This window comes from Solanum stenotomum, chromosome 3 (assembly GCF_019186545.1).
Source record: "Solanum stenotomum isolate F172 chromosome 3, ASM1918654v1, whole genome shotgun sequence".
Taxonomy (NCBI): domain Eukaryota; kingdom Viridiplantae; phylum Streptophyta; class Magnoliopsida; order Solanales; family Solanaceae; genus Solanum; species Solanum stenotomum.
In genome coordinates, this window is record NC_064284.1 from 65,211,301 (window position 1) to 65,228,301 (window position 17,001).

Below are 17,001 nucleotides of genomic sequence, written 5' to 3' on the forward strand. Positions count from 1 at the left end.
GGTGATTAGACAGGACTTAGCTCAGCTTCGCATTACCGAGGACATGACTCTAGATAGGAAGGAGTGGAGGTCGCGTATTAAGGTTGAAGGTTAGTAGGGCTAGTGTGTTGTCTTCCCGTGCGAGGGTTTTGGTTGGTAGCGTTTGTAGTAGTCCTAGCCTTGATCTTGTAGTTCTTGTCTGTGATCATATAGTCTTGTGTCGTTTACTGAGTTTCACCTCTCACTTTATTTTCTTGATGTTATTGTCTCTGTTGTTGACTATGCACTTTTCTCTTATTGGATACTATGTCATATATAATGTTTCCTCTTATTTTTCTTGGGTTGTTGTACTTGAGCTGAGGGTCCTCCGGAAACAGCCTCTCTACCTCCACGAGGTAGTGGTAAGGTCTGCGTACACTCTACCCTCCCCAGACCCCACTTAGTGGGATTTCACTGGGTATGTTGTTGTTGATATATATGTTTTACATAATTATGTATATAATTAGTATATTTTATGATTATTCAAAAATCGTCTAAAAAGAAAAGATTTTTTATATTTTAAATATTAGGGATGGTTATAATTTTGAGTTAATGAGTTTTATGAAATTCAAAATACTTTCAAGTTATTTTTAAAGTAATTTTATCACTTTTTAATAATAAGTATGTATATTTTTGCAATCACGCTATTTTATAAATATTTGAAAATTATCACAAAAGATTTTACATTTTAGTTAAATATTTTATCAATTTGCTTTAAGTTATAGCTATAATTTCGAGTTAATTAGTTTTGTAATTGAATTAATTAGTTTATAATTAAGTTCATTATTTTTTATTTTGTTGAGATTAAGAAGCTCATTAATTAATTTATATTAATTCGTCTTATTTAGCTTTTTAGTCGAATCACCAATTAAGCTCAATTTAACTAAATTCTTGAATCTAATCGAACTTAATTGCAATCTATATGGCCAAATCCTCAATTCAAAACTTAACCTTTTTATTACAAACACAACCAACCCTTCTACCCACGTAAACCCATTTGTGATAAGACCAAATGTTGGGTCCTTTTTTATTTCCTTCAGCCCAAGTGCAATTTTTCAGCAGCCTTTTCCCACCCTTAAATTCCTAACCCATCAGCCCACAATAGAAAAGATCCAACAATTCCATTCAACAATACATCAACAGTAGCAATACGTACAACAATACCAAACTGACCCCTGCTTCTTCTTCCTTCCAAACAACCGGCAAGCAACGTTCAAATCCCAGCAAATTCGGAAAGCAACAGGTGTCTGCCGCGCCCATACTCATCCCAGGCCCCTCATCCCCTTTACAAGGATTTCTGAATCTCTCCACGGTTGCTTGGAAAAGAGCACTTCAAAATTCAAATTACAACCGTTTCCCCCAAATTTCCATCTATATATTCATCTCTTTGGGTCGCAACTAAAAGGGGGATAGGTAAGTCTTAGGAGGAATTTTTGGAAGTTGTAATTTTAGATTGATGAATATAATATTGATATAATATCAAAAAAAAAAAAAAAACCCACGAAAGTTAGGTCTAGATTTTTGGGAATTTCTTTTCGTCTCATCGGAGCTTCGTCGAAGTTCGTCGAGATCTCACTTGTGGTGGTGAATGCTTCATCGTTAAGCTCGTTCTGTCCCTTTTCGCTGCCCACAACAAGGTAAATAACTTTTGGCCTTTTTCCCTTCTTCTTTCCGATTCCGATAAGTGTTGAATGATAAAATATTTGTTGTTAGTTAGGAGCTGAATCCTATATAGTTTGAACCTAAGTTTTCTATTCATCGTAGTCTTTCCGAAGCTATTATATGTATTTCATTTTCAAAATGGCTTTATCGCCTGTTTGATCTGTTTTTCTCTGTTTATGGTTCTTCTCGAGTTTTTCTTGGTTGAGTTGGGCTCATTTCGATTTTCTGTTTACTTATTTGTTAATCATCTTAATACTACTCCGTCCATACTTGTCGAAATAGAGTATGTGCTTTCTTGTCATGTGTTTGGAGGACGCGAATGACCTGAACGGTTAGGTTTAGCTATTCTCGAAAATGAGTTATCCGAGTTGCGAGTAGTAATCTTGAATAGGATTGATTCATCATGCTTGGTCCATGCTCGTTCGTAGTTTCTTTTGTAGCATCAATATTTATGTGATACTTGTTGGAGTCGTTCGAATGCGTCTGATAGCAATTGTCTAGGTCTCTGTTTACAACTTGCCTTGTTCCAAGTTTTCTTGTGCTTAACATTACTTCAAAGGGTTGTTTAAATGTTGTGTTTAAATTTCAAATGTGTCCTTAGTCTCTAATTTTTCAAAATTACTACAAAAAGGGATCCTAATGCTTCATGTCTATTGAAATTTGTTCAACTAATGCATTTTTCTTTATGGGAACGGTGGAAGTATATGTTTTGATAAAAGTTTGTGTTGAATATTATAAGAATATTATACTTGTCCTTTTCAAGATCATTGTGGCCATGGCTTAAGCATTTATCTAAAGTGATTTTGTTTATTGATGAAGTTTGTCGGTTGTAGTTAGAATTTGCGTAATAATTCGCTCTTTTTTTAATTAGTTTTCTTTGTCAATCTCTTGTAGTCTTTTTCTTCTTGAAGGCTATATTGGAATAAGTGTTAAAGTTCTTCATCTTTTTTTTTTAATTTTTATTTTTATTTTTTTTATTGGGATTGTTGGTCTAATATTCTATAAAGGATATAGTGCATGAATATATTTTCCTTTACTTCCCCACTTGTCTCAAGAATGAGCATTAGTAGTAACGGATGACTACTTTTTGTTGTTGTTTTTTTATCCTCTTTAATTTATTGTCACTCATGAGTAATCACTTTCATATCATTCAAGACAAGAATAGTTTTTCATGTGTCCTTTAATTTAAGATATTGATTAGTGTAGTATATGTATTATTGCTATATATTTTAATGTGCATGATAATGAGTAGCTTTGTCCTTTTTTTTAGTGTCATTTTCTCTCTATCTTGCCATCTGTAGGCATGTATAGTAGACACATTAATTCATTAAGCTTAAGTGGCTACTATGTTCTCCTATTATGTCTATTTTATTTTATTTTTTATTCTTCAAATTTGTTGCTGTTCAGTATGCCTCTATGTGATTCCCTTTGGTCGGATTGTTTGTTAGTATGCATCTTTCTTAAGTCAAAATATGCATTTTGCATTGAATTAGTGTCTTCTTCTTGCATTTTTGTTAATTGGATTATATATTAACTCCTTTCCTTTACCTTGTTGCATGTGAAATATGTCCGAGTCCTCATGGGCTTCCACCCTCTCGTTGCATTTCGATGATTGGGCCATAGGGGCCCGATTTTTCTTTTCTTTAAGTCAACCGGGTCATCCGAATATGGTTGTACAAGGGCTGAAAATTGAAAACAAGTCTCAAAAAGCTGAAAAAGGCTGAGATACAGCTTGTATACATTGATATATATCGGTATACACTCATATACAGGTCGAAAAGTGTGAAAATACAGGTCTGAGGCGAAATATAGGTGTTTGGAAGTAGGGGATACACGGAAAGAGCTGATATATACGCTGATATACACTGATATACAGTCGATATATACAAAAATGGGAATCTGGTTAAAGACAAAGTTTACAGCGAAATTGGCCCAAGAAGGGGCCCAATTTCATTATCTTGTTTACTCTTCTAATTGTTTGATTATGTGTTGATTAATCTTATTTAACTCTAACTTTAAACAACTTAATTAGATTCCCCAAAAAGACGAGTCATTTTCTTTGTGTTGGTTTATTTTAATACATTTCACTTGTTGTGTTCACTTGTTTTATTAACCAAATATTGGTCGAATTTTGTATTTTAGTTAAGTTAAATCTTTGTTCTAAAAAGATATGATTTAAGGCCGCTTCACTTGATCACATTTTATTTTAAAGTGGTTTTAAATTAAGGGTATTTTTTTTCTCAAATAAACTAAAAAAAAATGTTCTCTTTCTACTTGGTCATTTTCTCAAAAAGGTAGTCAAAACTTTTATTATTCAACTAATGTAAAATGATTTTCACGCCTTAATTCATTAAATTGGTTTAAATTATCATTTCAAAGTGAATCAATTAAATTCTAATTAACCTAGTTTTATTAATATTTTAATCACTTGTATTTCGAGTCAAAGGTTCCATTTTGGGATCCCTTTTCTCTAAAAAATAAAAATGAAATAAAATGTGTCATCTATTTAATTATTTTCTCAAAGTTAATCAGATAGTAAGTTATTATTTTACGTTAAATCATTATTTTCCTAAAAATAGTCAAATATATTTTAGTCAAGTCGCAGGTCAACCGCATGTTAGCGGGCACTTCGAATGTTTAAACCCTTCTCGAAGTGTAAATTGAACCCCGAACCCTCTTTGATATTTTCAAATGATATTTTCTGTTTAAATCTTTGAAAATTATAAGTTTTCTTGATTTCTTTAAAAAATTAAGTGGCGACTCTTTTCTAAGTATTTTTCTCAAATTGTTTTATACTTAGAACATTTCAAATATTGATTTTTAGTCTTTCCTCATGTTTAGCTATCTAAAATCATTCCTAAGCATCATGAGATCTTTCCTATCACAAATCACAATCTTGAATTAGAGTTGAGAGTCAAGTCTTCAGAGTTCTTTCGAACATTTTTCAGAAAACCCCTTTGAGGAGTCTTCTACAACTTCTAATAACTTGTTTCAAGACTCGACTAAGTAAGCATGAGAGTGAGGAGAATGTATTCATGAGTCTACACTATCACCTAGATCCTTCATATCATGAACCATAACTCTTGTATTCATAATTCACATTCAAGAGAGAGTTAAGAGTAGAGTTCAAGAAAGTCTTTGAGTTCAATTGTGCATCCTTTGAGATCAATTATCGATTTGAACTAAGTTTTGAGGAAGTAAGTCAGAGAATAAGAAGAGTCATATACATGAGTTCCATGTTGTTATGTAGACCATTAAGTCGAGTTGTTTCATGCCCATAATTCCGCATGAACTTCATAAGTTGAGCATCTTTCAAAGAAGTGGTATCTTCAAATTTTAAGTCTTTAAGTGTTGAGTTCCTAATCCCTTTTGAGAAGCATCTTTGAGTACTTGAGTTGAATTGTTCATGCCCATAATTCCGCATGAACCCTATGAGTCGAGCAGTCATGAGATGAGAAGTATCCTTGAGTCCTTGAGTTGAGTAGTTCATGCTCATAAATTCCGCATGAACCCTCTGAGTTGAACATTCTAGAAGTGAGTAGTATTGTTAAAGTTCTTGAGTTCCAAGTATTGAGTTCTATCTTCGGTTATTGAAAACCTTGCATTGAGTCGTTCACGTCCATAATTCGACATGAACCATATTCTAAGAAGTCTTTTACAAACGTTTTAACTTTGTTTTAAGACTTAAGTTTTGAGTTAAGCAAAGAGTGAAGATTAAAGAGTTGAGTTCATTTCTTCAAAAGAGTATATTGGGACTATGTATTCCCAAAGAGTAAATGTTTTCACATTTAAACAATAAAGGAAACTGAGATTTCAAAAGAGCCTTTGAGCTAGTTTTTCAGTAAAGAGGAAACTATGATTTCCAAGAAAGCTTTTAAACCAAGTTTTGAGTAATTATCTCAAACCAAAGAAAGAGTTTTGTTTTTACAAACATATGAGCTAAGTATATTTTGGGAGTAGTATTGAACACCGTTATGGGGATGCGAGTTCAGATAACTCAAGTCTTCATAAACCATGTAGTCATCATGGGTAGTAAAAGATCATACTTTTTAGATGACTCCTTAAGATGTTTTTAGCATAGACTAGTGGATCCACTTAGTTAAGCGTTCTATATGACGGCAAAGTATAGGACAGTTCTGGCAGCGTGGGCAAGACGATGTATCACCACTTAGGCTCATAGTGGTGGTTGTCGGTTAGAGAAACTCCCACAGTAATAATTGCATGGTTCCTCAAGGGGTACTGCTTAGTATGAATAGGGGTATGGGACTTCATTCATACATTACACAAGTAGACTTTGAGAGGGAGCATGATATGTCTTTTTATGATATGAGTAAAGTTGAGTTTGTTATCACACTCTCTTTAACGAACTAAGTTGGTTTTACTGTTTTATAAAGTTTTATATATATTGCATCTCTTATTGTTGCTTTATATTGAGTTGAGTATCCAGAGTTGAGTATCTTATCCTTCAGTATTCCTTGGGTTGAGAAAGTTTGAGAAGAGGTAAGTATGTTACCTTTTTATCAAGTTTCAAGCTTATGTTTATGCTTTAGAATTCTTCTTACATGCTCGTACATTTCACGTACTGAGCCATTTGTCCTGCATTTTCTCATGATGCAGACACAGGTATTCAGGATCATCAATAAGAGCTTCATTGATATCACATGGAGTTCGAGTTAGCTATGGTGAGCCTCCTTGCTTCCGGAGGATTCCATTTACTTTCAGTTGTTAGGAGGCCGTGGGTCTTGTCCCGACTTCCATCATTGTTATTTAGAGGCTTCATAAATAGACAGTAGAGTTTCAAAAGGTTGTTCATTTATTTTGTTAAATATTTTAAAGACTAAAGTTGCCTATTTTATGGCGAGTTGAATATATTATTTTATTCAGAATTTTTCATTTGAGTTAAAGTTTTGTATTTCAGTTTCATAAATTTTATTTCAGTCTTAAGCTTTTGTATGCTTAAGTTAGTCTTCCGCTTGTAGTCAGCCAGGATGAGGGTTCGCTTGGGGACCAACAATGGTCTTCGAGTGCCGGCCACGTCCAGGGTGTAGACTCGGGTCGTGACAGGTATTGTCGGCTATAGTTCGATTTCTCTAAGCAAGTTCAACTTTTGTGGACCTCACAATTTTTCTTCCTTAAGTAATTTTAACCTAAAAGACGTCTCAATATATAGTTTAATCCTCAACTCGCTCTTATAGAATCCTTAACTTTTTGCTCCCATTTTGATGTGAAGGAATTTGACATAGGCAGATTTCAAAACAAAACCTCCTTCGAGTTTAACACTAGCACCTCGTGGGCCCGTTACAAAAAATTAATTAGATTAGGTTAGAATTGCACATGAGATCAATAAAAATGTGTAGTTGGAGAGTGATGGAATTGTTTTACTTCTACATATTTGAGTTTGTAATCGACAATATTGTTTATACTTCTATGTTGTTTAATTCATTCACAAAAGTTTTTCTATCGAACCGTCATGCTAGACTAGAGCAGCGGTCTCTAGAAGCTTCTGGAATAGATATACTAATAATCAAGTCTTCAGTTGAGTCAAAACAAAGTGATTTTACCATTATTATTAATATGAGATTTTCTTAATTTATTTCTTTATTGGAAATGTATTTATCAATCAATTTGTTTTGTTGATTCAGGAAAGAGATTTATATTCCTTCTTTCAATGTTTTTGATTGTCTTGTTAAATCACATTATTTCTTTTTCATCGAATTGGATTTACACAACTTTTTTGAAATTTTTCTTCGGGTTGCTAACTCAATAGGAAAATACTAGTCAGCCAACGAAATAAAAAAATTTAGCATGTTGAAACTTCTTAGGGTTAGAAGAAAAAGAAAGAACCCAAACCTCCTACTATAAAAGTGATTCCCTGGGACCGGAGAAAAATTAAATCTTGAAAAAATGTATCTAGTTCAATACATTATTAGTTGATATGGTATATCAATACGATGAACATCGCTTTTTTTTATTAGACATGTTGTGCGGTTCATAAAATAAATTTCTCCTTTTTTTTAACTTCATGAAAACAAAAAAAAAATGAAAAGAAAAAAGATTATATCTTTAGATGATCAATCAATTCATGAAATAAAAATTCAAAAGGAAACTTGAACACAATTTTACTAATCTGAAATACTGCTTTATTAATCGCAACAAATCAAAATTAAAAGAATATAAATATAAATTCCGCCTTCAGCCTCTAAGAAAAATTTAAATTTCAATCGATAGGTTATAACTTTTTGCCTAAAGGTGGTGGAGTTGACCTATGACCCTTGTGACCTGGCCCGGATGGTGGAATTGAACTTTTCAGAACACGGCGATTATTATCAATACTACCACTGCTAATTTTCCAATTGATTTTTTCAATTGAAAATATTTTTGTACCATGAGTTCTTGCTGAAAAAGTTTCATTTGTAGACATTAATATGAAAAATATCATAACAATGGAGATTAAAGAAAGTTTATGAACCATATTGGCCATGAGAATTTGAATAATAATATGTTAATTAAGAAGTAGAGAAGAAGAAAGTTGGTAGAAAAATGTGTATTTTGTTGTGTATGGAGGGATATGTATTTATAGGTATCATGATTTACTATATATGGAAAATAATTTATTAAAGTCAGACTGGACCAGATTATTAGAAGTATAATGAAAAGAAGATTGTCTTACCAAAAAATGAAAAAAGATAAATATTTTACCAAAAAAGAAAATGAAAAGAATATTGTCTTACCAAAATGAAAATGAAAATGAAAAAGATTATTGTGATGACTTAAATTGGTCAATATTTTTGTGCATGATTAAGGGTCGGAGCTTGTAACATCCAACAATTTAAAATGAATATGAAGAAGCTTGAAATTGGAAGTAGTCATTTTTGGAAAAATTCAGAATCTGGAAATTTGGCTAAATTCAAAATCTGGAAATTTGGCTAAGTGTGGAAATCAGTGAGTTTTGGCCAACTTTGAGCAGTCATAACTCCTAGCTCAGGATAATCCAGGAGTAGTTCCAGTTATGTTTGGAAATCCCTTGGAATGATCTTTCCAATGCCACCGAGTTTGCTCGATTCTGAGTTCGTATGAGCGAGTTATGCCCTTTGAAAGTTGGGCAGTTGGCAGGGAGTCCGTCCGGAAATTTAAGGACATTTTGGTCTTTTCGCAAATCAATTGTTTTGGTTATATTAAAGTGTTAGACTGATTTTAGATCAGTTTGTCTCATTTTTTTTAAAGAGTAAAGAGTTAGGGTTCTTGAGAGTGAAGAAGAGAAGAAGAGGAGAAAGGGAAGATCAAGCAAAGATTCTTCAAGATCATCGTGAATTTTCGTCGGGGGTGATCCCTATCAAGGTATGTGAGTTCTTAGTGTTGGGTGATCCTTTCCCCCCACACACCAAGCTCATTTTTATGATTTGAGAAAAGATTGGAATTGTTGTTGAAGTTGTTAGTTGTTGTTGATGTTGTTAGTTGTGTTGTTGAAGTTATTGTTGGTTGTAGGACATGATTGGGTTGTGTATTTGAGTTGAATCTCTTGTATGTTGAGGGATTTTATGATCCTTAGTGTTGGTTGGTTCATACCCCCACACACCAACTCGTTTTTAATTCCAAGAAAAGATTTATTTTGGTTGTTGAAATTGTTGGTTGTGTTGTTGATTGTGGTGTTGAAGTTCCTTGTTGATTTGGGACATGATTTGGTTGTGATTTTGCTGCTGGAACCTTTGAGGTTGAGAGGGTTTAGAGTTGGCAACATGAAGGAGAAATGTCGGGCAGCTTGCCTGAAGCAAGTCTGCGTCACAGATTTGTTCCCTCTGTGAACAGAATTTGCTCTGCGTCGCGGACTGCACTGTTTTCAGAATTAAATTTTGTAATTCTTCTTAAGTTTAGCTGTCCTAAATTATTTCCTAAACATCATGGGGTCCTTCCAAACACAAATCATTACCCTTGAATTCATAATTCTAATTTAAGGAGAGTAAAGTTAGAAGTCAAGTGAAGTTAGTTTCCAATTCAAGTGAAGTTAGTTTCCAAGTCAAGTCGAGTTAGAAGTCAAGTGAAATTAGAAGTCAAGCTTAGAAGTTAAGAAGTTAGTTCAAGCAAGTCCTCCAAGCTTTTCAAAAGTCTTTATTGAACGTTTTAACTTCATTCTAAGGCTCAAGTTGCAAGTCAAGTAAAGAGTAAAGAGTCAAGAGTTTAAAGTTGAGTTCATTTCTCAAAGTTATTAGGGAACTATGTATTCTCAAAGAAGTTTTAAAGAAATGTCTTTACATCTAAACAAGGTTGGAAACTGAGATTTCCAAAGAGCCTTCGGGCTAGTTTTTGAGTAATTATCTCATATCAGCAGGAATAAATATGTTTTAAAAACATAAGAGCCAGTACATTTTTTAGAGTAGTATCGAGCACCGAATTGAGGGAGCGTTCAAAGAACCCACAACCCCCATGAATCCTTTTCAGATTAGACTAGTGGATCCATTAGGCAGTTCAGGTCTTATACCTTTGGCCGGGTATAAGATGCTCTGGCAGCGTGAGGTCGATCGCTGTATAATCACTATAGCTCTTATGTGATGGTTGTCGGTTAGAGAAACTCCCACAGCAGTTATTGTATTTTTATACACATAAATTATTGTATTTTATATACATCAGTTCAATTGTATTTCCATATACATCTCAGGCTTATATGTATCCTTGTATACACACAGAGTTTATAGCATGTTTTAAACAGTCTTTCTTTATATCGCACTTGTTTTAAATTGTCTTATATTGAAAGAAGTCAGTCAGGTTGAGTTGAGTTGAGCAAGGTAAACTTTTCAGTTTCTTCCAAATTTCTTTCTAGCCTATATTGCTTAGTTTTTCAGCTCGCATACTCGTACATTCCATGTACTGATGCCAGTTGGCCTGCATCGTCTTATGATGCAGATACAGGTACCCCGGATCAGCATCCTGCACGTCGTTGATCCAGCTGAGCACTCCAGAGTCAGTGGTGAGCCTCCTTGCATTCTGGAGGACTCAATTATTTTGTGTTCTTAGTTTTTGTTTTATTAGGATGTTGCGGGGTCTATCCCAACATCCATCTCAGTATTTTAGAGGCTTCATAGACAGGCAGACAGTCAGTTAGTTTTGAGTCTCTCATCTATGTATATATGTAAATATTCTATTTTGAGATTCGAGTTGCCTTTATGGCCATATTTTATAAGTTAAGTTGTTTTGTAATATTGCATTGCATTGAGTTATTCTGTTGGGTTGGGTTTCCGCTGAGTTAAGAAAGCCAGGCCAAGGGTTCGCTTAGGGCTAAAAATGGTCTCCGGGTGCCGGTCCCGCCCAGGGTGTAGGCTCGGGGCGTGACAGAGCTGTCAACAGAGGCGTATTCAGAATTTTGAGACCATGGGTGCATTATTACGAAAAGGTGGATCTAAGATATAAATTTGATTGGTTTAACATTTATGTTATTATCACTACAAACCTTTAAAATTTTAAAAGGGAAAAGGGTAAAAAATGTCCTTAAACTATGTGAAAGGAACAAAAATGACCTCCGTTTATAGTTTGGCTCAAAAATACCCTTACCATCAATATTTTGGTTCAAATATCTTTTGAGCTCAAATTCAACCTAACTCAACAAGACTCACTTGAAATTTATTCAAAATTTCAACATTCTTTAATGATAGAATTTTCTCCACACTTCAAATCATTTGAAAATTTGAACAGACTCAAAAAACACTAGGCAACAGTACAAAAACACGAATCAAAACAAAATTTTGAAATTTTGGGATTGATTTTCATTTTTTGAAATCTTTTTTAATGTGGGTAAATGATTTTAGATTTTTAGTTTTTTTAAAAAAAGAAATTAATGATGTTGCCGAAATTTGAGATATTTCATGAATAATTGAAGATGTTGAAAATTTGGAAGTTATTTATGTTCTTCATATGTTTTTGGTGTTCTTAAAGAAAAAGAAGCAAAAAGTGTACATTTGATCCAAAAAACTTCAATTAAAAAGTGTTAAACCTTGTTTGCGGTGTAAAAAATGATTTTGCAAAATTGGAGTTAAAAAATGGCATGGATGAGCTTTTCTTTAACAATAATGACATAAATGAGCCAAACTTTTAACAAATTAAGTGAAAGACAATGGTAAGTTTTGCTTGTGTGGTAAAATTTTGTGAATTTTCACAACACAGATAAGAATTATCCGTCTACCATGATACAGCACCAATAATTTAACATGATATTGCACCAATTATTATCAGTCTACCATATTGACGACATGAGTCAAATTTATGCCCCACATAACTTGGAAAATTTATCTATTTATTTAAAATGAGTGGTTTCAACACTTGATATCAAACTCACAACAACCAATAAAAGACACATTTTTTTTGTTTCATTGAAACAATAATTTAGTTGTATTAATGCTGATATGTTTTTCCTTTTCCCCTTTTAAAAAAATTCAAAAGAAAAGTCTGCTAGTAATACCATTTTCCTACTACTAATAATTTTACATATGGAGAAAGCCTTGAGATTTTTTCTTTTAACACTACTCTTGTTGTTTCACTATGTTATGCCTAGTTCAGTCATGACTCTTGCCAATGTTTCTACGGATCAGTTAACTCTTTTTTCTTTAAAATCTTAAATTATTTCGGACCCCTTTCACTTCTCGGATGATAGTTGGTCTCCCACGACTTCTGTTTGCCATTGGGTAGGAATCACATGTGACTCTCGTCATCAGAGAGTGAAGTCCTTGAATCTTTCCAGCATGGCTCTTATAGGAAGGATTCCCCGTGATTTAGGAAACCTCACATTTCTTGTTTCTCTTGTCTTGAGAAGCAACAATTTCCATGGAAATTTGCCTCAAGAAATAGCACACTTGCGTCGGCTTAAGTATCTTGATTTAAGTTTGAACAACTTTAGAGGGGAGGTTCCTTCTTGGTTTGGGTTCTTACACAAACTTGAAGTTTTAAATCTTGGAAATAATAGATTCACTGGTTCCATCCCTTGTTCATTTTCTAATATTTCCACACTTGAAACTTTGAATCTGAGATTCAATTCAATAGAGGGTGAAATCCCAAAAGCAATTGGAAGTCTTGAAAACTTGAGAGTTTTAATCTTGGGTAGAAACAAATTCATAGGTTCTATTCCAGAAGAGATTGGCAATCTTCACAACCTGAATGTGTTGTCCATGGAACATAATCAGCTTACAGGTTCTATACCATTCACAATTTTCAATATTTCTAGTATCCAAGTCATCGCATTTTCAAACAATAGCGTATCAGGAAAGCTTCCCAATGATTTATGCAATCGTCTTCCAATACTCCAAGAGTTTCATCTATCAATGAACAAGCTTCATGGTCATATGCCTATAAGCTTGTCAAATTGTTCACAACTTCAAATATTGTCTCTATCCGTAAATGATTTTGATGGACCAATACACAGTGAAATTGGAAGATTGAGTAACTTGCAGATATTGTATCTCGGATCTAACCATTTCACAGGTATATATGTTTTATTTTACGAATGCTAGTAATGTATTGTATCTAATTACCTCAGATCTTTTTTTTATTACACATTAAATGCAGGTATAATTCCACAAGAAATCGGAAATCTTGTTAATTTGGTGGAATTAGCAGTGGATGTAAACCAGATTACCGGCTCTATCCCAATCTCTATATTCAATATCTCTTCATTGCAATTTGTTTCACTAAGGGGGAACAATCTCAAGGGATCCTTACCACGGGAAATTGGCAACTTAACCAAGATACAAGTTTTATTTCTTAACAACAATAGGTTTACTGGTACGTATTCAAAGTGATATATAGCAATCTGTATTAATGAACAAGCTAGCTAAATTCATTGATCATGTGACAGGTGAAATACCCAAAGAGATAAGAAATCTGGTTGAGTTGGAGGAACTTGCTCTTGGGTTTAATAGTTTTAGTGGTTCACTTCCAATGGAGATCTTCAACATATCAGGGATGAGAGCAATGGCTCTTTCATTCAATAATTTATCAGGAACCATCCCACCAAACATAGGTTCTGTATTACCCAACATTGAAGAGCTTTATATGAGTAACTTGACCAATCTTGTTGGGACTGTTCCTCATTCTATTTCCAATTGTTCAAAACTTACTATCCTAGAGCTTTCAGGTAACAAACTCACAGGCTTGATTCCCAATTCTCTTGGATATTTGACTCATCTACAGAACCTAAACTTGTGGGAAAATAATTTAACTAGTGATTCATTTTTAAGCTTCCTCACCTCCTTAACCAATTGCAGAAATTTAAGACTTCTTGATCTATCATTGAACCCTCTAAATGGCATGCTTCCGGTCTCCGTAGGGAACTTCTCCAAATCTCTTGTAAAGCTTTGTGCCACTGATAGCAAGATTAACGGCCAGATTCCAAATGAAGTTGGAAACTTAAGCAGCTTATTAGACCTTGATCTTTCTCATAATAACTTAATTGGATCAATTCCAACATCAACTCACAACNATATAACAACTATATATGATATCAGGAGTGAAGCATGGGTTCACCCTGAATACGCCACATTTGAATTTTTTTAGCCAAATATTGTACTACATATCGTGATCATTTAAAATACTAGTCAGCCAACATTAGCATGTTGAAACTTCTTAGGGTTAGAAGCAAAAGAAAGAACCCAAACCTCCTACTATAAAAGTGATTCCCTGGGATCGAAGAAAAATTAAATCTTGAAAAATTATATCTAGTTCAATACATTATTAGTCGATATGGTATATCAATTCGATGAACATCACTTTTTTTTATTAGACATATTGTACGATTCATAAAATAAATTTCTCCTTTATTTTAACTTCATGAAAACAAAAAAAAATGAAAAGAAAAAAGATTATATCTTTAGAAGATCAATCAATTCATGAAATAAAAATTCAAAAGGAAACTTGAACACAATTTTACTAATCTGAAATACTGCTTTATTAATCCCAACAAATCAAAATTAAATCTCACAAAATTTCAATGAATATAAATATAAATTACACCTTCAGCCTCTAAGGAAATTTCAATTTCAATCGATAGGTTATAACATTTTGTCTAGAGGTGGTGGAGTTGACATGTGACCCTTGTGACCCGGCCCGGATGGTGGAATGGAACTTTTCAGAACACGACGATTATTATCAATACTGTCATTGCTAATTTTCCAATTGTTTTTTTCAATTGAAAATATTTTTGTACCATGAGTTCTTGCTGAAAAAGTTTCATTTGTAGACATTAATATGAAAAATATCATAATAATGGAGCTTAAAGAAAGTTTATGAACCATATAGGCCATGAGAATTTGAATAATAATATGTTAATTAAGAAGTAAAGAAGAAGAAAGTTGATAGAAAAATGTGTATTTTGTTGTGTATGGAGGGATATGTATTTATAGGTATCATGATTTACTATATATGGAAAATAATTTATTAAAATCAGAGTGGACCAGATTATTAGAAGTATAATGAAAAGAAGATTGTCTTACCAAAAAGATGAAAAGATAAATGTTTTACCAAAAAAGAAAATGAAAAGAATATTGTCTCACCAAAATGAAATGAAAAAGATTATTGTGATGACTTAAATTGGTCAATATTTTTGTGCATGATTAAGGGTCGGAGCTGTCAGAGCTGTCAACAGAGGCGTGTCTAGAATTTTGAGATCATGGATGCATTATTACGAAAAGGTGGATCTAAGATATAAATTTGATTGGTTTAACATTTATGTTATATCACAAAAAACCATTAAAATTTTAAAAGGTAAAAGGGTCAAAAATTCCCTTAAACTATGTGAAAGGAACAAAAATGTCCTCCGTTTATAGTTTGGCTCAAAAATCCCCTTACCGTCAATACTTTGGTTCAAAAATGTCCTTAAACTATGTGAAAGGAACTAAAATGTCCTCCATTTGTAGTTTGGTCCAAAAATGCCCTTATTGCTATTTAATGGGTCAAAAATGCTCATATTCCAAATAAATATATTATTATTTTCTCTTGAACACATTCTTTTTTCTAATAATTTTTTTAAAATTAGCAAATGTTTATCTTTCTTCAATTCGGAAAAAAATAAAAAATGAAAATATTTCTTATTTTATTATCATTATTTTTTATCGTTATTTAAATATAAATTAATGATGGATATACTATGATCTTATATATATGGCATATATTATCTATCGAAAGGGTAAATGAAGTTATTGTATTTGAATTTATAAAATGAGATTAACAAGAAGAAAAAATATTTCCAACATTTTATTTGTTAAAGTGATTTTAGAAGAAAGAAAACAAGAATAATGTTCTTTAACAATATTTTAATTAGAAAAAGGATGTATTTAAAAAGAAAAAATAATATATTTATTCGGAAAAGGGCATTTTTGACCCATTTTGCAAATATAGGGGCTTTTCTGGACCAAAGTATTGACTGCAAAGACATTTTTTAGCCAAACTATAAATAGAGAGCATTTTTGTTCTTTTCACATAGTTTAAGGGCATTTTTGACCTTTTTCCCATTTTAAAATTATAGGTACACAATTATTTTTTATCAATCCAAACCACTTATATCAGAGACGTTATCCAATTTTAGAAAGAAAAATAAAACAAGATAAATAAAAGGTTCAAATTTCTAAATTCACTTAGAAAGGTGCACCCAATCATTAGTGCACGACATTATATGATACTTTAAATGTGGGTTTACACATCTATATTTAAATATTTTTTTAAAAAAATATATAACAACTATATATGATATCAGGAGTGAAGCATGGGTTCACCCTGAATACGCCACATTTGAATTTTTTTAGCCAAATATTGTACTACATATCGTGATCATTTAAAATACCAGTCAGCCAACATTAGCATGTTGAAACTTCTTAGGGTTAGAAGCAAAAGAAAGAACCCAAACCTCCTACTATAAAAGTGATTCCCTGGGATCGAAGAAAAATTAAATCTTGAAAAATTATATCTAGTTCAATACATTATTAGTCGATATGGTATATCAATTCGATGAACATCACTTTTTTTTATTAGACATATTGTACGATTCATAAAATAAATTTCTCCTTTATTTTAACTTCATGAAAACAAAAAAAAATGAAAAGAAAAAAGATTATATCTTTAGAAGATCAATCAATTCATGAAATAAAAATTCAAAAGGAAACTTGAACACAATTTTACTAATCTGAAATACTGCTTTATTAATCCCAACAAATCAAAATTAAATCTCACAAAATTTCAATGAATATAAATATAAATTACACCTTCAGCCTCTAAGGAAATTTCAATTTCAATCGATAGGTTATAACATTTTGTCTAGAGGTGGTGGAGTTGACATGTGACCCTTGTGAC

General features: G+C 32.6%; 1 protein-coding gene across 1 annotated transcript in view; it reads left to right on the forward strand.

The window, feature by feature from the left end:
* LOC125859191 (leucine-rich repeat receptor protein kinase EMS1-like) overlaps positions 1 to 14,214 on the forward strand; it is a 114,092-nt gene extending 99,878 nt beyond the window's left edge. Inside the window, exons 3-5 of the mRNA XM_049538896.1 lie at positions 12,781 to 13,143; positions 13,228 to 13,443; positions 13,517 to 14,214. Coding sequence (XP_049394853.1) covers positions 12,781 to 13,143; positions 13,228 to 13,443; positions 13,517 to 14,214 — 1,277 coding nt within the window. The remainder of the gene's footprint in view (positions 1 to 12,780; positions 13,144 to 13,227; positions 13,444 to 13,516) is intronic.
* The last annotated feature ends 2,787 nt before the right edge of the window (positions 14,215 to 17,001 follow it).